A 21,181-nucleotide genomic window follows, 5' to 3' on the forward strand; every position below is an offset into this window, starting at 1 on the left:
ACACACTCCTAAACCTTGTGGACGGCCTTCCCAGAAGAGTTGAAGCTGTTACAGCTGCAAAGGGTGGGCCAACTTAATATTGAACCCTACGGACTAAGACTGGGATGCCATTAAAGTTCATGTGTGTGTAAAGGCAGGTGTCCCAATACTTTTGGTAATATAGTGTATGTTTATAAATTTTAACCACTTGTGCTCTGAAAGGTTTTATCCCCTTTATGACCAGGCCATTTTTATCCATTCTGCACTGCGCTACTTTAACTGGTATTTGCGCTGTCATTCAATGCTGTATTCATTTTTTTTTTTTTTTTTGGTATTTGATTACCACTGGGTTTTTTATTTTACAAACTAAAATACAAACACAAATTCTTTTAATTTTTCTCTGACAGGCTAAAAGAAATTGTGTGTCTCAGCTAAGCTGAAACCCCGATCTCTGCGTGCCTGTCACAGAGCCCCTCTCCCCCCCCCCCCCACACAGTTAGTAAGCACACTTAGGCTTACGTTTAACCCCCTGATCACCCCAGTATTAACCCCTTCCGTGCCAGTGTCATTTATACTGTAACAGTGCATATTATGACCGTTCTTCTCTCTTGAAATGATCAGAGTGCCTATGAACCTTCTATATAGGATCACAGGTCTCTATGGTAATTTCACAAGTCCCTCCCCCCATACAGTTAGAAAACACCCCCTAGGCTCACACTTAACCCTTTGATCACCCCCACTAATAACCCATTTCCTGCCAGTGTCATTTATACAGTAACAGTGCATATTATTTAGCACTGATCACTGCATTAATGACACTGGTCCCTAAAAAGTGTCACTTAGTGTCAGATCTGTCCGCCGCAATGTCGCAGTCCCGCTAAAAAAACGCTGATCGCCGCCATTACTAATAAAAACAAAAAATAGAAAGTCCAAAAATCTATCCCATAGTTTGTAAACGCTATAACTTTTGCGCAAACCAATTAAAATACGCCTTTAGGGTTTTTTTTAACCAAAAATATGTAGCAGAATACAAATTGGCCTAAACTGATACATTTTTTTTTTTTTTTTGTATTGGGAATGTTTTATAGCAGAACGTAAGAAAATTTTGTTTTTTTTGTTCAAAATCGTCGCTCTTTTTGGTTTTATAGCGCAAAATCTAAAAACCGCACAGGAGATCAAATATCACCAAAAGAAAGCTCTATTTGTGGGGAAAAAAAGAACATACATTGTATTTGTCTACAGCGTCGCACGACAGCGCAATTGTCAGTTAAAGTAACACAGTGCCGAATCGCAAAAAAAAGGCCTGGTCATTACGGTGGTAAAACCTTCCGGAGCTGAAGTGGTTAATCTCCCTGCTGGCACAGTGAAAGAGAAGTGAGTTATAGCAAAGCCGGTAAGAGGGAGATCTTTCCCATTTCCCCACTGGCACACAGAGTGATAATGCTAATGTGCACTAGGTGATAACAGTGTGCCCAGGCACACCTGCCACACCCTGTGCGCACACCTATGACTATAGGTGAGGATGGGGCCCGTGCTTTACTTTTATTGGGATCCTGTATATATGATTTTTAACAATGGAGATGCAGATTGGGGAAATGCAGAGTGAGAAGACATTGGTTGGATCTCCGCACCGGCCAGCAGTATCTCTGGGGCATGTTCCCATGACATGTGCTGTTATTTTTGGCCTCGGTATTGCTCCCTCGGTAGTACAATATTGTACTGCGGACCAGCCGCGCTCATGCCTTCCTAGGAACGCAGATCAATGAGTCGCAGGCTTTTCCTGTTGTGCATCCCTTAAGAAACATTGGCTTCCTCCTGCAGAATAAAGTAAACATGTTTATATTTGGACCAGGGAGTTTTAATAAAAAAAAACTCTTGTTCTCCGGAGAAGAATTCTGTCATCTGTCAGGCAGTTCTTTTTTTTATTTTGGTATACATTCTTTTTTATTTATTTATTATTATTATTTTTATAATTATTTCTTATTTTTTTTTTTTACTTTAATTGACTGTTTGCAAAGTCCAGTAGTTTTTGCTTTTTTTTTTTTTTTTTAGTTTTTGCCTTTTTTAACCACTTCTGGACCGGAAGGATTTGCCCCCTTAATGACCAGGCCATTTTTTTTGCGATTCGGCACTGCGGTCGTGCGACACTGTACCAAATCAGATTGATTTCCTTTTTTTTTTCCCCATGTTCACATTCCAGATGTTGTTTTGAAGAAGATACAAGAGATTGGTACATTCCGTCTATTGTTCACATTTGTGCGGCTGCGGCAGATCGCATGTAATATCGGAGCGCACTGCTCCTTCATTACATGCGACCGGGTGTGCGGTGCGAATTCAGCCATACACTTTGTATGGCTAAATTCGCACTGCACCCGCAGTAAAGTCGCACGTGACCCTTTTTTTGAGCCGCATCAGGATCGGATCGCACAGCGGTTCACACTTGTGCGATCCGATCCTGTGCAAACTGTAAGATCGCACTGCGATATGCGATCAAACTGGGGGTGTCCTTAACATTACATTGACACCCCCAGCGTATCGTATATGGCAGTGTGAACTGCCAGGGGTGCGTTTGCGATGCGGGAACAGGCTGCGAATTCGCAGCCTTCCCGCATCGCATAAGTGTGAACCGAGCCTGAATCCTCTGCTCATGTTTGTCTCTACTGCCCAATATTAGAGAACCAAAAAAAAGTTTTCTGATTGATAATTAAAGCTGAAGTTTAACCATATGCCCTCCGGAAGATTTACCCCCCCTCGGCACTGCGTTATTTTAACGGAAAATTGCGTGGTAGTGCGATGCTGTACCGAAATAGAATTGATGTCCTTTTTTCCCCACAAATAGAGCTTTCCTTTGGCGGTATTTAATCACCTGTGCGATTTTTTTTTTTTTTTTTTTTGCTATAAACAAAAAAAAGAGCGACAATTTTGATAAAAAAAAAAAATATTTTTCACATTCTGCTATATGACATTCTCCAAAAATAAAAATGAAAAATCAAAATTTTTTCAACATTTTAGGCCAATTTGTTTTCTGCTACATATTTTTGGTAAAAAAAAAATAAAAAATCGCAATATGCGTATTATAATTGGTTTGTGCAAAAGTTGCTCTAAACAAAAAATGAGCGACAATTCTGAAAAAAAAAAAAATATTTTTCACATTCTGCTATATTCCCCAAAAATTTTTTAAAAATCTAATTTTTTCATCCTTGTAGGCTAATTTGTATTCTGCTAAATAATTTTGGTAAAAAAAAATCTCAATAAGCGTATTTTGATTGGTTTACGCAAAAGTTATAACATCTACTAACTAGGGGAAAGATTTATGTCATTTTTATTTTAGACATTTTTTTACTAGTAATGGCGGCGATCTGCGATTTTTAGCAGAACTGAGACATTGCGGCGGACAGATCGGACCCCTAACTGACATTTTTGACACTTTTGGGGGGGGACCAGTGACATTACTACAGTAATCAGTGCTAAAAATATGCATTGTTACTGTAATAATCACACTGGCAGGGAAGGGGTTAACCTAGGGGTGATCAAAGGGTTAAGTGTGAGCGTAGGGGAGTGTTTTCTAACTGTATGGGGGGAGGGACTTGTGAAATGACCATAGAGACCTGTGTTCCTATATAGAAGGATCACGGGCGCTCTGTGATCATTTCAGAGAGAACAACGGTCAGCTGTGTTTACAACAGCTGCTTGTCCTTCTCTCTCTGCGGGGAGCGATCGCAGGTGTCCAGCAAGAATCGCGGCCGCCAGTCCCGTGCATTGGCATCCCCACTGCCTAGTGGGGGCAGGAGCGCTCGCCCCCCCAGCACCGCTCGCGCGACCGACGTAGGGCTACGTCATTTTGCTCAGCCAAGCCAGCCTGCCGCAGTAAAACTGAGCCCTGATGTCTCACATTTGAGACAGATAAAGGGACTGATGACAGAGATTCCCCAGTCGCTTTCTCTGCAGCCTCATCTACACTGAACCGTGAATAAATGGGAAGAGCTCTGAGGCTCCCTGTTCATTCACAAAACTGAAGCATAGTAAACACAATTTACTATGCTTCAGTGATGAATGGACACAGTGTGTGATCGCTGCCAATTGCTCACTGTATACATTCAGGAAAGGAAAGGGGCTGGTAAATAGGACATATTTACCGCACACCCCCACTAAAACTGAAACATTCCCCTGCGTGCCCTTGGCAGCTGCTGGCAGGAGAGGAGGGAAGCTGGCAATGCTGCAGGGGAGGGGGGCACACAGAAAGGCCCGGACAGCAGGGGGGTGTGGACGCAGATACCATTCCTCCTGCAGTGCATCCAGAGGAAGATAAAAGGAGGAGAAACCAGCAGAGCTGCAGGGGGAGCCACAAGATTTGGTAATGAGGCAGGACAGCCATTGCTCCTGCTCAGCAGGTGCCCGGGCCCCCCCCCCCCCTCGGCATGGTGCACAGGGAGGGTGATAAGTGTGGCGGGTGCCTGAGCAGCAAGGGGAAATGTATGGTGCACAGGGAGGGTGATAAGTGTGGCGGGGGCCTGAGCAGCCAGGGGAAATGTATGGTGCACAGGGAGGGTGATAAGTGTGGCGGGGGCCTGAGCAGCAAGGGGAAATGCATGGTGCACAGGGAGTTTGATAAGTGTGGCGGGGGCCTGAGCAGCCAGGGGAAATGTATGGTGCACAGGGAGGGTGATAAGTGTGGCGGGGGCCTGAGCAGCAAGGGGAAATGCATGGTGCACAGGGAGGGTGATAAGTGTGGCGGGGGCCTGAGCAGCAAGGGGAAATGCATGGTGCACAGGGAGTTTGATAAGTGTGGCGGGGGCCTGAGCAGCAAGGGGAAATGCATGGTGCACAGGGAGGGTGATAAGTGTGGCGGGGGCCTGAGCAGCAAGGGGAAATGCATGGTGCACAGGGAGTTTGATAAGTGTGGCGGGGGCCTGAGCAGCCAGGGGAAATGTATGGTGCACAGGGAGTTTGATAAGTGTGGCGGGGGCCTGAGCAGCCAGGGGAAATGTATGGTGCACAGGGAGGGTGATAAGTGTGGCGGGGCCTGAGCAGCAAGGGGAAATGCATGGTGCACAGGGAGTTTGATAAGTGTGGCGGGGGCCTGAGCAGCCAGGGGAAATGTATGGTGCACAGGGAGGGCGATAAGTGCGGTGGGGGGGGGGCAATTACAGGAACCGATCCTTTGTATGGCTCTCTCTGCAGCAGCTGAAAGCCAATGAGAGGGAGAGCAGTAGCCAGTTTTCAGCTGTTGCAGAGAGAGCCATACAGAGGATCGGTTCCAGTAATTCAATTCACCCTGCTGCCTGGGCCCCCCTGCTGGCCAGGGCCCCGTACAGGAGGACTGGTGGTACCCCCTTATCTATGGCCCTGCATATATTGGGAGATCTTTGATGTGTACCATCGGCTCCATTCATCCCGCTGGAACGTCTGTACGTGTTCCTGTCCACATGTCAGTTGGTATCGGTTGGGCTCCTCTCCATGCACACACTGGGCAGACACAAGCCACCTTTTTATTTCTATCTGATAAACAGTAGAGATACTTTTATTTCCTAAAATCTCCTCCACGGGATGATGGAAATCATTGACTACTCATTAGATAGGCATTAGGAGCTTTCTGTAAATCAGAGCCGGCATTGAGAAGTGAGGGGAGTTTTCACAGAGAGCACCGGAGGTTTAATCTGCTCCGACAGAACAAACACACAAAGTGAAGGCACGCTTACATAACGGGTAAAGGGGAGGACGTGCGCTTCGGCTCTTAGAGTCCAAGCCAAATAAACGCAAAGTGGTGACACATTATAGAAAGGGGCTGCAACACCCTGCAATGGATGAAATAATGTATTTGATATTTTTTTTTTCGTTCAAAGTATTTTATTAGAGTTATGTACATACAATAGATACAACAGAAGTGTAAAAAGGATACAACAAAAATGTAAAGAAGATGGAGTCCAAATATAGAGTGGGCAAATGGTATACAAGATATAGAGAGAGTCAATGAGCGATAATGAAAAGTTAATAGGTATAATAAATAATGTAGACGTGGAAGTCAATGGGGTTTCAATAATAGGAATAGCGTGTCCGTGTCCTCCCTATGGGTTACCCCTAATGGGTTCAAGCTGTGACCCAGAAGGAGAATAGGTAATGGGAACCTTCCACAAATAAAGGATCTTCGAAAAAGTTACATATCTTGACTAATAAAAGTATCTCATAGAATATATGGAGAACAGCCTAATATAGCATGGCACATAGCCATCCAATTGTTCAAAATAAACGAGGACTCAAATCTAGTAGAGAAAGTAAATGTATTTGATATTTTTTAATTCAAGACACTACATGGCATGGTGTATGAATTGTGTGGGCTCTGCTGTACAGTAGGGCTGCAACTAATGATTAATTTGTCTGTTGACTAATCTATCGATTATTTTTACGATTAGTCGACTAATCTAACGATTATTTTTATTTTATTTTTTTGGCTTAATTGAGTGTTTTTTTGATTAGCTAATTAATCCTGTAATTAATACAGACCCCTCAGTAAGCCCCCCTCCCAGTACAGACCCCTCAGTAAGCCCCCCTCCCAGTACAGACCCCTCAGTAAGCCTTCCTCTCAGTACAGACCCCTCAGTAAGCCTTCCTCTCAGTACAGACCCCTCAGTAAGCCTTCCTCTCAGTACAGACCCCTCAGTAAGCCCCCCTCCCAGTACAGACCCCTCAGTAAGCCTTCCTCTCAGTACAGACCCCTCAATAAGCCTTCCTCTCAGTACAGACCCCTCAATAAGCCCCCCTCTCAGTACAGACCCCTCAGTAAGCCCCCCTCTCAGTACAGACCCCTCAGTAAGCCCCCTCAGTAAGCCCCCTCCCAGCACAGACCCCTCAGTAAGCCCCCTTCCAGCACAGACCCCTCAGTAAGCCCCCTCCCAGTACAGACCCCACAGTAAGCCCCCTCCCAGTACAGACCCCTCAGTAAGCCCCCCTCCCAGTACAGACCCCTCAGTAAGCCCCCCTCCCAGTACAGACCCCTCAGTAAGCCCCCCTTCCAGTACAGACCCCTCAGTAAGCCCCCCTCCCAGTACAGACCCCTCAGTAAGCCCCCCTCCCAGTACAGACCCCTCAGTAAGCCCCCTTCCAGCACAGACCCCTCAGTAAGCCCCCTCCCAGTACAGACCCCTCAGTAAGCCCCCTCCCAGTACAGACCCCCACAGTAAGCCCCCTCCCAGTACAGACCCCACAGTAAGCCCTCCCATCTAGTACAGACCACTTAGTAAGACCCCCCTCCCAGTGCAGACCCCTCAGGCTCACCTGTTGCTGGAGTGGCGCATGACATCTCGTCTGTGTGGGACAGTGGGAGGGATCAGCCTGCAGCAGCCCCAATCAATGCAGCGGCCCGGCCGGCAATGCTTAAAGCGGCGCTGCGGAAACATCTTGCCGAAAAATCCAACTCTCGTGCACAGTGTTCTCCACTGTGCACGGGCATCGAGGGCATTGCATTGGAAGTCTTATTGGAAGTCTCATACTGGTGGCGGAAGTGAAGTTGAAAGAACCGGCCGTATCTTTGGTATGCGTGTGACGTCACGTGTTGACGCGTCGACGCCTTTCACGCACGTCGACGATTTTTCGTAGTCTACGCATCGTTGCAGCCCTACTGTACAGTACATTGCCATGCGATTTGGTAATGAGCGTTAGGTTGAGTTTACACTGGTTCGATTCAGGAACCACAGCAAGTGCAGGTTCCCGTATCACATCTAAATTGCAGGCGGTTCACACTTCTCTCTGAGAACTGCTGCGGGTGTCAGTGTAAAGTTAATGACACCCCCAAATCGGTTCGCAGAACGCAGTGCGAACTATGGAATTCAGACCCATGCAATCTGATTCCAGTGCGGACCAAAAAAAGGGGTCCTGCAACATTTTGGTGCAAATGTGATGCGATTTTAGCCATACTAACTGTATCGCATATGATGTGCACAGCATTGTTGTGTGGAACCACGTGCGATGTCTGGCAGTGTGAACTCCGCCTCAATGTTTTTCAGTTTATATATTTATACCATAAAGTGTACCAAGCATACACAGTTTTTTTTTTTATTTATTTATTATTTAAAGCGTGACTCCACATTCCACTCTGGGTGATCTATGTACATTACAGGGATTTTAACAAGCTTTGTTGCAGATTCCTACCTTTTTGTTATTCTGAAGAAATCATTGTTCCTCTTTGCTGTGTGGGTCAAATGGGAGTGGTTTCATAATTATCTATCAGCTGTGGCAGCTGCAGAGCCCTAATGAGGAAAGCTGCTGGGCCTGCATCCCTTTAGACTTGTTCCTATTGGGAGTATCTCACCAAAAATGACATTTTTGTTGCAGGGGATGCCAGAAATCTGACTTGTATCTTGGTGCAGACTTCTGGGAAAATTGTTGAGCCAATCACACAAGCAGGAAATGATGTTTCTGGGGTGTGGTCAGTATACATTCTGTGTACAGAACAGCCCCAGGCGGCCATATTGCATTGCATTTTCAGAAAATTACAGCAGCTGCAGATTGAAACGGAAAAGTAGTTTTTAATAACATTCAATTACAATATGATTTGTGTCGCAATTGTATACGCTATATTGTGTTTTCTTTATTTGCTATTTTTTTTCCCCAACGCAAGTGGAGTTACCCATTAATGAAAAGACAATTGTGAACCTAAAACATTCATATAAAATGAATATTTAATTATTTTTAACCAACAGAGGAAGAGTGTGTCCTATTTAGTCTCTATCACAGCAACCTATATTTTTTTCTTTTACATTGTACTGTAGTGCCGTTTATTTTTCATAAAAATGGTCAGCTGCATGCAAAGTTTTTTGCTCATTCGATTGTGCAGCTCATTTATTCTTGAGCTCCAGAAGATTTTACCCCCTTCATGACCAGGCCATTTTTTTGCTATTCAGCACTGCCCTATTTTACCTGGTAATTGCGCAGTCATGCAACACTGTACCCAAACAAAATGTATCAAATGTTTTTCACACAAATAGAGGTCTCTTTTTCTGGGCTTAAGATTTTTTTTTGTGCGATGTAAACGAAAAAAGAAGGCAAATTTTGAGAAAAAATTGTTTACTTCCTGCTACAAAACGTATCCAAAGAAAAATGTAAACAAATTTCTTCAAAAAATTAGGCCAAAATATATTCTGCTACATATCTTTGGTAAAAAAAAAAAAAAAAATCCTAATAAGTATATACAGTATTGATTGTTTTGCCTAAAAGTTATAGCGCCTGCTATAGTATATATTCTGGAATTTATTTTTGTATACTACTCATGGAGGTGATCAGCGACATATAATGGCACTATGATAGTGCAGAGGGCAATCTAAAACTAACTGACGCTGGGGGGAGAACTGACTGACTGACATCACCAGGGACACGAATACAGTGATCAGTGCTAATAATATGCACTGTCATTGTACTAATGACACTGGCTGGGATGGGGTTAACATCTAGGTTGATCAAATGGGTTAAATATGTGCCTAACAATGTGTAATATGTGCTGCTTTTTACTATAGATCTTTGTTTCTTATCCCTGCTTTGCCATTGATGGGGGGCGCTAATCACTCTGCATTGATGGGGGGCGCCAATCCTTCTGCATTGATTGGGTCACTAATCACTGTGCATTAAGGGGGGCAGTAATCACTCTGCATTGATGGGGGGCGCTAATAACTCTGCATTGATTGGGGCACTAATCACTGTGCATTAAGGGGGGGCACAAATCATTCTGCATTGATGGGGGGCACAAATCACTCGGCATTGATGGGGGGCACTATTCACTCTGCATTGATGAGGGCACTAATCACTCTGTACAGAGCTCTGTGTTGATTGTCAACACAGAGCTCTGGGCTGTGATTGGACACAGCCTATCAGCAGGTCCCAGGCCATAAATCAATGTCCAGGACTAGCTGAGAGATTCCCACTGTGTACAATCACAGCAGGTGTCACCGGGGGCGCACGCCCTAAATTTAGAAGCAGGCAATGACGTACGGGTATGTCGCTTTGTCTGTGCAGGCAGCTCATTCGCAGTACATTGCGGACAGGCAGTCCACAAGTGGATAAGCTGCCCATTCATGCCAATCAAAGTGCATAAAGGAATATTGTATTCTGACAGCTGTGACTCCTCTGCTATCAGAATCCACTGATCCGTACAGCAGCCGCTGATCGAATGAACATTTTTCAATATTCCCGTTCAACAAAAGTTGATTGTTGATGCATATAACTCGGTGTACTCAAATATTGTAAACCTTTATTGGCTAGCATCATTCTATGAGTAAGGCCATAGCGGCCGAAACGCGTTAAAATTGTTTTACCGGATGTAACCTGTGTAGCCAATAAATATTTATAACGTTTGAGTACACTGAGTTACCGGCTTATAAGCATCAATTTTATAGTACTGAGGGACCGCATATCCCAGCCACAAGCATCGGTCTTCAGCCTCAGACAGAATTACCAGCACTAGAGCTTGGGAATTGTACTTGAAAAGACAATCGTTAGATTGCCTTTTGTAGAGTGGAAACAGCCATCGATGGATCGAAATTCATCAAGTCTGGCCAAATTTCTATCTATCTATGTATGTATCAAATTTCTTTCTATCAATCTATCTATGGTAACTTTAGGCAAGAATAAAGGTCCACTTTAAGGCTGATTCTACATGACCCAATAAAGGCCAGGTAAAAGTAAGCAGCTTTACCTCTTTGATTATCATTGTACAATTCTGGACTTGTAGAAATGTGGTTGCAAGTGCTGTGATGATTGTGCGAATTGTTTGTTTGAAGTCCGTTTGTTGGAAAACCCTGTAGTGCAAAGTAGATTGAGATGAGAACCTGGACAGGCATATGTCTTTCTGCCTGTGTTCATGTTTAGATACGTGTAAGGTCACGAACAATAGTTTTATGAAAAGCTGAGAATGAACAGAAGGAGCTCTATTCCTTCCACTGACACCCAACAATGGGGCACTATTCCTCCCACTGACACCCAACAATGGGGCACTATTCCTCCCACTGACACCCAACAATGGGGCACTATTCCTCCCACTGACACCCAACAATGGGGCACTATTCCTCCCACTGACACCCAACAATGGGGCACTATTCCTTCCACTGACACCCAACAATGGGGCACTATTCCTCCCACTGACACCCAACAATGGGGCACTATTCCTCCCACTGACACCCAACAATGGGGCACTATTCCTCCCACTGACACCCAACAATGGGGCACTATTCCTCCCACTGACACCCAACAATGGGGCACTATTCCTTCCACTGACACCCAACAATGGGGCACTATTCCTCCCACTGACACCCAACAATGGGGCACTATTCCTTCCACTGACACCCAACAATGGGGCACTATTCCTTCCACTGACACCCAACAATAGGGCACTATTCCTCCCACTGACACCAACAATGGGGCACTATTCCTCCCACTGACACCCAACAATGGGGCACTATTCCTCCCACTGACACCAACAATGGGGCACTATTCCTCCCACTGACACCAACAATGGGGCACTATTCCTCCCACTGACACCAACAATGGGGCACTATTCCTTCCACTGACAGCCAACAATGGGGCACTATTCCTTCCACTGACACCAATGATGGGGCAAACACTCTCCCTCTGACACCAAAAGAGGAGCACTATTCCTTCCACTGACACCAACAATGGGGCATTATTCCTTCCACTGACACCAACAATGGGGCATTATTCCTTCCACTGACACCAACAATGGGGCACTATTCCTCCCACTGACACCCAACAATGGGGCACTATTCCTCCCACTGACACCAACAATGGGGCACTATTCCTCCCACTGACACCCAACAATGGGGCACTATTCCTCCCACTGACACCCAACAATGGGGCACTATTCCTTCCACTGACACCCAACAATGGGGCACTATTCCTCCCACTGACACCCAACAATGGGGCACTATTCCTCCCACTGACACCAATGATGGGGCAAACACTCTCCCTCTGACACCAAAAGAGGAGCACTATTCCTTCCACTGACACCAACAATGGGGCATTATTCCTCCAACTAATACCAATGATGGGGCGCTATTCCTTCCACGGACACCAATGAATGAGCACTATGCCTCCCTCTACTGACAACCAGTGTTACCATGGCCGCTGATAAGGCAGTACAACCAGTCCTGTTGTACTGGGCCCAGGCCCCATCAGCTAATTCAGGGGGCCCTGGGCAGCTTTATTGTTCATTTCTGCTTAAATGAATAAATAGATTTTACTAGACCACACCCTCACGCCTTCTTGCTTACCAGGGCTTAAATTAAATTTCCAAGGCCCCATCAGGTTAACAGAGGGGCCCAGGAGGTGGAAGTAGAGAAGGGACTTTTTTTTTCATTTTCGGGGTGTAGTTGGGTAAAGTCAGTTCCCCTTTTCCTCTGCACTGAGGTGGGGTGTAGGCATGGCTGAGGGGGGGGGGGGGATCCGTCAGGAGGGCTGTATGGGGCCCCTTGATTTCTAGCAGTGGCCTTGGGTGTTACTGTATGTCATGTATTGTGGTCATATAGAGATGCGACTGAAAATGATGAGTCCCAATATGACATTGTCTATTCTAATTTGCATTTAATATGTTCTTTTATAGGAGCAGTTCAGAGAGGAGGAAGGAAAAGTCTCGAGATGCGGCAAGGTGTCGGAGAAGTAAGGAGACGGAGGTCTTCTATGAGTTGGCACATCAACTTCCTTTGCCCCAGAACATCAGCACTCATCTGGACAAGGCTTCCATTATGCGTCTGACCATCAGCTTCCTCCGCACACAGAAACTTTTATCTGCAGGTAAGACAATATCTGTATATACCTCTGAACTTTCTGAGATAGGAAAGAAGGACACCTCTGAGCGGCAAGTATTTTAGCAGAGGACAACCTCCCTATTTATGTGGATCGCTGTACGTTTGGTTTTGGTTGATTTCCTCAATTCGTATTCAGAATTCGGTCTATGTATTTTTTGAATTTTCTTCAAATTTACCAATTTTTTCTCAATTCGCAAATCTCAAATGTGCAAATCGATACTTTTCAAAGGGTTGAATTGAAAATTGTAGATTTTTTTTTTATTAGAATGGGGCAGCTGAGTAACCAAACATCTGATTTATTTATATTGTATTGTATCAATGTGAATCATTGATCTTGTTTGTATTAACCACTTCTGGACAGGAAGGATTTGCCCCCTTAATGTTCAGGCCATTTTTTGGAATTCGGCACTGCGTTACTTTAATGGACAATTGCGCGGTCGTGCAAAGCTGTACCTAAAAATTGATGTCCTTTTTTTCCCACAAATAGAGCCTTCTTTTACTGGTATTTGATCACCTGTGCGATTTTTATTTTTGCGCTATAAACAATCTATCCAAAACAAGGCAGAAGGCGGCGGGAGGGAGGGGGGGGTGTCTCCTCCCACTTCTTGTAATGACAGCCGAGCGGCTTATCAGCCACATCGGTTGTCATTACAAGACAGCCGACTGTCGGCTATGGACGCCGGTACTGGAGTGATACCTCTAGCTGCAGGCATCACTCCGGTACAAGCACTTTTTCCGAAATATCGGCAATATCGGTCACCTTGGTATATTGGGAAAGTGCATACCGGCTTTGCCGATAATCGGTCGATCTCTAGTACACACTATAAGAAAACCAGGCGAACGAGGGTCCGATTTTCCTCGTTGTTTTACAGCAAATCGAAGACGATGAACGAAAATTCGTACGAAAAGTCTCGGACGACAAAGGCTTTTTTTTGTTTATTGTTTCTGATCGCGCGCAGTCTCTTTTCAAATTTTTCTTGTACAAAAGTCGTACGAGAACGGTACACATTAAACGAAAATCGTTGTTTTTTTTTTCCGTCCGAAATTTTTTTTTGAGTTTGTCCCTTCGAGAATTTTTATACAAAAATTAAGAATCAGCGTTCGAAAGTTGTGTACACACTATATGAAAATCGTAAGGAAATTCTTTGGACGAAAATGTTCACCCGATTTTCTTATAGTGTGTACGAGCTTTTAGTGGGCATTCACTCACCTTAGATGACAGTTGCCCTTTAAAAATCATGATTTGAATTGACTTGATTTAAATCAAATCCACCCTAATTTAATATAAGTTAAGTACATGTACAGTAAAATGTTGTATTGTCACATTAAACTCAGCTGTTGCTTTTCATTAGTATTGATCAGCAGGATGAATGCCAATTCAAGACAATTATTGGTTATTACATTGGTGGGATCACATTACTTGTAAAAGGTATTGGAATACTAGCTGTTGCCTCTACTATTTTGCAGTAGCAGTTTTCATCTATAGCCATGGAGGCCACCTAATCACAGTAACTTCATTACCACCTTATTAAAGCTGGCGTACCTTTCCTGGTACACGTAGAGCAGGTTAAGAGCCATCCTCCTTTCCGGTTATCCTCAGAGCACCATGTAAGTCTTTAGCATCCTGTCTGCAACAGCTGAAGGATAATCTGATTATGTTTGGTTGTTGTCATTTACATGACATCTTTGCTGAGATTTGTAAGGTCACCTCATTTTAGAAAAAGACATTCCCATCCTCCACTGATCCTTATCATATGGTTGTGTCACGAACTGGGCTGCCCTAATGCATATAGTCATTCTGAAAAGTGAGAATTGAAAAATGAAAGGGGAAGTCTGGTTGCTGTGGTGCAACACTGATAGTTCTTATATCAGATGGTCAGTAGTTATCTTTCATTCGTAAAAACTTTTGCTAAATGGCGATGAAATAAAATAACATCCTAACAGGCTTTGCAAAAAATAACATAAAATAATTAGGTCAGGACTGGGATTCCTGGATCCAGGTAGTCAATGCTTCTTAAAATTTACAGGCGCTATCAAACTTTTGAGGTTTTCTCAAAATGTTGTCGGCAGAGCTGGCTCCTAAAAAAATAAATTCTGCTGGCTTCTGGATTGAACAGACTTGCTACTGAATTTTATAATAACTTCCCAATGTTTCATTACTTTGATAGGTCTAACTATATGAAAGGTTATTTCATATAAAGTGCTATGGGATATTGCATTTGACACTACAGTCAGGGCTGTCATCAGGGGGGTACAGCCCATACACATGTAAGGGGCCCAGGCATCCTGAGGGGCCCCAAATAGGGTTGGGTTGCAACCTGTCCTCGCAATACCATTCAATTTTAAGCTCCACCGTTCCCTTGCAGGCTAGCCCTCACACACAGCTGTAGGCCCTGCCCTCCTCTGTTCTCCAGCTGTTCACTCTTGAACAGGAGGAGTGGCATTTACTAGAACCATTCACATTTATTTTACTGGGATGGAGAAGATGGGACTGGGGGAGGATGAGGACATGGCATGAAGGAGGAAATGGGACTGGAGGAGAAGGAGGACATGCGACTGGAGGATGATGATGACATAGTAGGTTGGCCTTAGGGAATGTTGGCGGTCGGATCCATGGGAGGGGCCCAGGCCTAAAACTGTGTAAAGGGCCCCAAAATTTCTGATGGCTGCCCTGACTACAGTATATAAATACCTATCGTTATGGAATAACAGGGTATGTGACTTTTTACAAGTGCAACAAATCTGAGCATATGGGGTTAAAGAGGAACTTTAGTCTTTTTATATTTTATTGCAAATAATCCTTTTCAAAGGAGAAAGCACTTCTGGGTAAGGCCATGTTAAATTAATCACAAAGGGGATAGTGTTGGCCCATCAATAGCAGATGTGGGTCAGGTACTGATTTGTGAGGTCAGGTACTGTTAGACCAAAGTACCTGAGTCGCAATCAGCATTCAAATTCATCCTTTAGGGCTGAAGTGCAGGTCAGTCAAGTTCCTCCACATCAACTTAAATAAACCATGGAGTTGTCTTTATAGAGCACAGTTATGCTGGAACAGAAAAGGCCCTTTCCCAAGGCTTTCCACAAGAGTTTGGAGTGTCTGGGAGAATATTTGCCCATTCAGCCAAAAGAAGATTTGAGGTCAGGCACTCATGTTGGATAAGAAGACCTGATTCACAATCAGCATTCTGATTTAACCAAAGATTCCTCTACACTAAACTGATCAAACCATAGCTTTATGGTTGACAATCGGAGTTTCAATTCAAATCAAAGGTGTTCTGTAGGGTTGAGGACCAGTGGCGGCAGAGGAGAAACACAAGGCAGCGGATTTACTTACCTGCTCCTGGCTGACTGGAGACATCTCTCGACCATCGACCACGCTGATCCTCCTCGCTCTGACTGGGAAGGTGCGTGAGTCAGAGTGACTGACGCACGCACCGCCCCCACGACGACGTCAGACGGGAGTCCTGAATGATTGGTCCAGGCTGGAGTCTGGACCAATCACAGGACTAGAAGTGAAGATGTGGGAGTGTCGGGGCGCATTGCTCTACGCCCCAATGACATCCAGAAGGCCTCCAATCAGCGACTCTGCTCTAGCCACGTGGGATGCCAAACCCCCCCCCCCCATAGACTGCAATAGCTCCGGCGCCCCTAGTGAGCTTTAAAGGGTAATTTTTTTCCCTTGAAGATGCTGATTGGGGGGGGGGGGGGCGGCGCCCCTGCGCCCCCTATAGACTGGCCACCACTGTTGAGGACAGGGTTCTGTGCAGGTCCCTCTAGTTCCTCTGCACTAAACTCATCAACCCATGTCTTTGCAGAACTGGTTGACAATCAGATCTCCAATTCGATCCAAAGGTGTTTTGTAGGGTTGAGGTCAGGGCTCTGTGCAGGTCCCTCAAGTTCCTCCATACCCAACTCATCAACACTTGTCAACCCATGACCAAACTCATCAACCCATGTCTTTACAGAGCTGGTTGACAATCTGAGTTCCAATTCAATCCAAAGGTGTTCTGTAGGGTTGAGGACAGGGCTGGCATTGTGAACCACAAAGCTGTTTTAGGAAAACCAAATCTTACTTTCGCAAGTCACTGCATGATTTACTGTATTGGTGTTCTTCGCAGCTGCCTGTTCAGAGTTTGTTTTATCTGGAGACCCATTTAATTGAGGATTGCATACATCATATCAGGATTTCCCAAACAGGGTTCCAAAGATCCCTTGGTTTCCCCCAGAGGATGCTAGGGGTTCCTTAAGCAATGAGCAATTTCCGCTCTTAGGTAAATTCCCACTGACAACATTGATCTTTTTTGCTATCTGTAAGGGGGAGGGAGTCTTTCCAAAGACCACAATTGTAAGGAGCATTCTTCCAGTGACCATCACACTAATGTATCATGAGTTGTAGATATAGTACTGTTTAGTAGGGGTTCCCTGGCACCGGAAAGTTATTTCAAGGGTCCCTCTGTGTTGAAAAAGCATAGAAAGGCTGCATTAGATAATGGCACAGTTTTTCATCATGCTACAGATTATTATCCTGCATGGAAGAACGCAGTGTCCAAAATCCAGCCCCAATTTCCTGTAGCAATTTATTTCATTGCTGAACTGTGAGAGTTGCTTAGTCCTGCACATAGCCTTGAAGCCAGATTAACTGCCCTGAAGCACATACATTTCACAGTCAGTTCTATTCAAAAATTGTGCATGCCTCAGCAGATACCTTGAATTGTGCCTTCGAATAAACAATACATTCTTAGAAATCTTTATTCTTAGAAATTCTGCTGTTGAAATTTGTAGTGCTAGATTACCAGTGCTTTAATGTAATTTAAAGGAACCTCACTACTTATTTTTGTAACCTTCATTTCTTGTGGCATTGTGAGAGTGAGTGGCCTAAAAAGGGCCTCTACAACATCCTTTCTCAACCTTTGTAACATGGGGGAACCCCTGAAAAGGCTCCCCAGGGAGCCTCTGCTAATAATTACTATATCTACAGCTAATAGTACAGTAGTGTGATGATCACTGGGATTAATGCTCCTTATAGTTGTATTTATTTGAAAGAACACCCCCCCCCCCTCTTACAGATACCTAAGAATGTTGCTGTTGCCAGTGGTTTCTCATCTGGGAGGCAGAAGTTGCTCATTGCTCAAGGAACCCCTAGCAACCTAGCTGGTGGAAACGGAACCAGAGATACCGGCCTAAGATAACAACAGTGGTCACCAAAGCTCTGGTACTTAACAGCTGAAGCGCAGGGGTTAGGAATTAACAGCAGGAGGGGCAGGGCTTAAGCCTGCCTTGGAGAGAAGTCATGTACTTGGGTCCTAAAGATCTAAATCAGGCATGTCCAACCTGCGGCCCAGAACCGCAGGCAATGCGGCCCACTGCCCCCTGACAATTTTTTTTCTTTGATGGGGAGGAAGGAAGTCGGGTCGGGGGCACGGCCACAGCAGCTTCCAACTAACTGTAGGCAGAGGCTGCCTCGGGAAGGGATCATCCTCTAGTTGTGTTAAATTAGTGCTGGGGGGGAGGGGGCGGCAGCGCGGGAAGAGCGTGACGGCGTTTTATTACTTGTATACCTTAATTATAGTATATATTTTATATGCGGCCCAAGAAAATTTCTCTACACTCAATGTGGCCCAGAGAAGCCAAAAGGTTGGACACCCATGATCTAAATATACTACATGATACACAGGACAGTACACGGGTACTTCCAGGCACTACTGCCTTTCAGTGCTTAGACACTTTAATATAGTGGTTCTAAAGTACATTTCTGTTTTTTTGTACTGTAATGCATTCTCTGCATTATTGGCATTATTATTATTATTGGCATATGAGGCATTATTCCTCTCACTGACACCAACAATGGGACACTATTCCTTCCCTTAAAACCAATGATGGGGCACTAATCCTCCCACTAATACCACTGATTGGGCACTAATCCTCCCACTAATACCAATGATGGGGCACCGTTCCCCCCTGCTGATACCAATAATGGGGCACCTTTCTTACCACTGATACCAATGATGGGTCACTATTGCTTCCACTGACACCAACAATGGGGCACGATTCCTCTCACTGATATTCACAACGGCTATTCCTCCCACTGATACCAATGGTAGGGCTCTATTCCTCCCACTGATACCAATGGTAGGGCACTATTCCTCCCACAGATACCAATGATGGGGCACCATTCTTCATGCTGATACCAATGATGAGGCACTTTTCCTCCCACTAATACCAATTATGGGTCACCATTGCTTCCATTGACACCAACAATGGGGCACTATTCCTCTCACTCATGCCAGCGATGGCTATTCCTCCCACTAACACCAATGATGAGGCACTATTCCTTCCACTGACACAAATGATGAGGCACTATTCCTTCCACTGACACAAATGATGAGGCACTATTCCTCCTACTGACACAAATGATGGGCACTATTCCTTCCACTAATACCAATGATGGAGCACTATTCCTCACATTTGACCACAGGTGATGTGTAATTTTTTTTACTCCCTCTGACCACCAAGCCTGGAGCATTGTTTACTCCCACTAATGCTGGGACATTTTTACCCCTGTTGGCCACAATCCAGCTCCCCTAACGTCTAAAGGACAGTAAATTGGCCCTTTGTGTAGATGTTTTGGAGACCTCTACTGTAAATCATGCTCCACCTGTCTCATTTTGTAAATGAGTGGCAAGCATAATCTAATAAAAAGAAGTAATTAGCAGGCAGGCCCAATTGTTTTACACCAGCCGTATGTTGTGTTCTAGGTGAGAAAAGTGGTGGAACCCCCAAGCGTAGATGGTTAGCCAGTATTGTGTGCTAGCACAGCACTAAAGCCCAACTCCAGCTACATTTTTTGTTTTGGGCAGAGTGAGGAAGGGATAGAACTCCTGATGCGTTTTTACTATAGTCTATGACCCAGTTGGAGAGGTCTCCCTACCCCATTTAATGCGGGAACACAGACTTCAACAAAACACTTTTTCAGTAAAACGGTGTTTGAACTGACTATCCGTAAATGTATTATTACTGTCTTCTTGTCTTAGTGACAACTACTTATTTTTTCACTTTCCCAGCTGATACAGGGACAGAGGAAGTAAGGGGAAATCTCTCTAACAATACATTACATATATACATGTATTCTTTCCAAGCATATCCAAAAATAAAAACCAAAAAAGTTTTGGTTAAAGGTGGGTTTTGTTATCAATGATAAATGTACCATTATATACAGATTTTTATTATTATGGATATGCAGACCTATTAAAATTATTCTGATCATTTTTATTATATTAAATATTTATTATAATAATTAATATTAAAAAAATAACTACTACATATAGTACATAGTAAGTAAATACTTTTTAGGTAAAAATATTTTCAATTATTTTAATGATTTTGATTTTTACCTGGGCAAGCCACCAGCCCACTAGTCATTTTAATAAATTAAATGTCAAATAATAATAATTTAGGTAATAGTGTTTCTTCCAATGTTTAAAGCTCATAAGCTATAGTGCAAACACTATATATATTTTTGTCCTTCGTGTTTTGCTTTTTATCACAAAGGTCAGATAAAACAAGGTTTGTTTTTTCTGATTACGAATCCCTCTATTAACATGTCCCGAGCATATGAAATAATCGGAAGCGAGACAGGCTTTGCTGACGTGAATCTGGTTAGTCGAGCACTCAGGCTGCATGTGAACCTTATGAAATGAATGTTTTCTCAAAGTATTATCATGATTGGGCCTTTGTGGTTCAGCATCTGTCCCAGACTTTTCCAAGTCGCAGCTTTGCAGAAGATTAATTGCATTTGGTTAGTAAATATAATGGATTCAAATTATAAGCACACAATTTAGATCAGAGATAGCCAGAAGCTATTTATCTCTGATGCTTCCCAGAGACTTGCTGTCAGATAAGACCAAAGTATGGTTCAAATCAAAGACAGCTAAACATTTGGGTCTCTCTGAGAGAGGCATAGGGTGGCCAGGGCCTGGAAGTCGGAGCACATGTGCCCTGGGTGGAGGGGCCAGGTTGCAGCAGAAGTCAAGGTTATCACAGGATAGTTTTGGATGTGAGATGTATCGAGCTACTACATAAGAAAGCATTTTTCTAAATGAGTTTTGCCCATGGCTAGGTGTCTTCATTTGTGTTGTTGCGTTGAAGGGACCTACAGGGTCATGTAATAATTCGGCTATGTCGCTGAAGCCATGATAAGGTCAAGATATTAACAGATCTAAAAGACATTTAAAGCGAAACTCAAAAGTTCCACAAGATTAAAAAAAATAAAAATCCTCAGAAGGTGGTAAAATTAAAACAAATAAATAAATTAAGTGTAGCATTCTCCTGATTAGTGTAGGTTGCTAGGTAAATTTAGTTTGGCTCCACTTTAATCAGTGGAGCAGGGGTTGATTGTT

At 44.1% G+C, this 21,181-nt stretch overlaps 1 protein-coding gene across 1 annotated transcript in view; it reads left to right on the forward strand.

The window, feature by feature from the left end:
• EPAS1 (endothelial PAS domain protein 1) overlaps positions 1–21,181 on the forward strand; it is a 239,835-nt gene that overhangs the window by 134,739 nt on the left and 83,915 nt on the right. Inside the window, exon 2 of the mRNA XM_082249957.1 lies at positions 12,581–12,771. Within this exon, the coding sequence (XP_082106083.1) occupies positions 12,581–12,771 (191 nt within the window). The remainder of the gene's footprint in view (positions 1–12,580; positions 12,772–21,181) is intronic.

The sequence above is a fragment of the Pelophylax lessonae genome (genome assembly GCF_965119305.1).
Source record: "Pelophylax lessonae genome assembly, chromosome: 3".
NCBI lineage: Eukaryota > Metazoa > Chordata > Amphibia > Anura > Ranidae > Pelophylax > Pelophylax lessonae.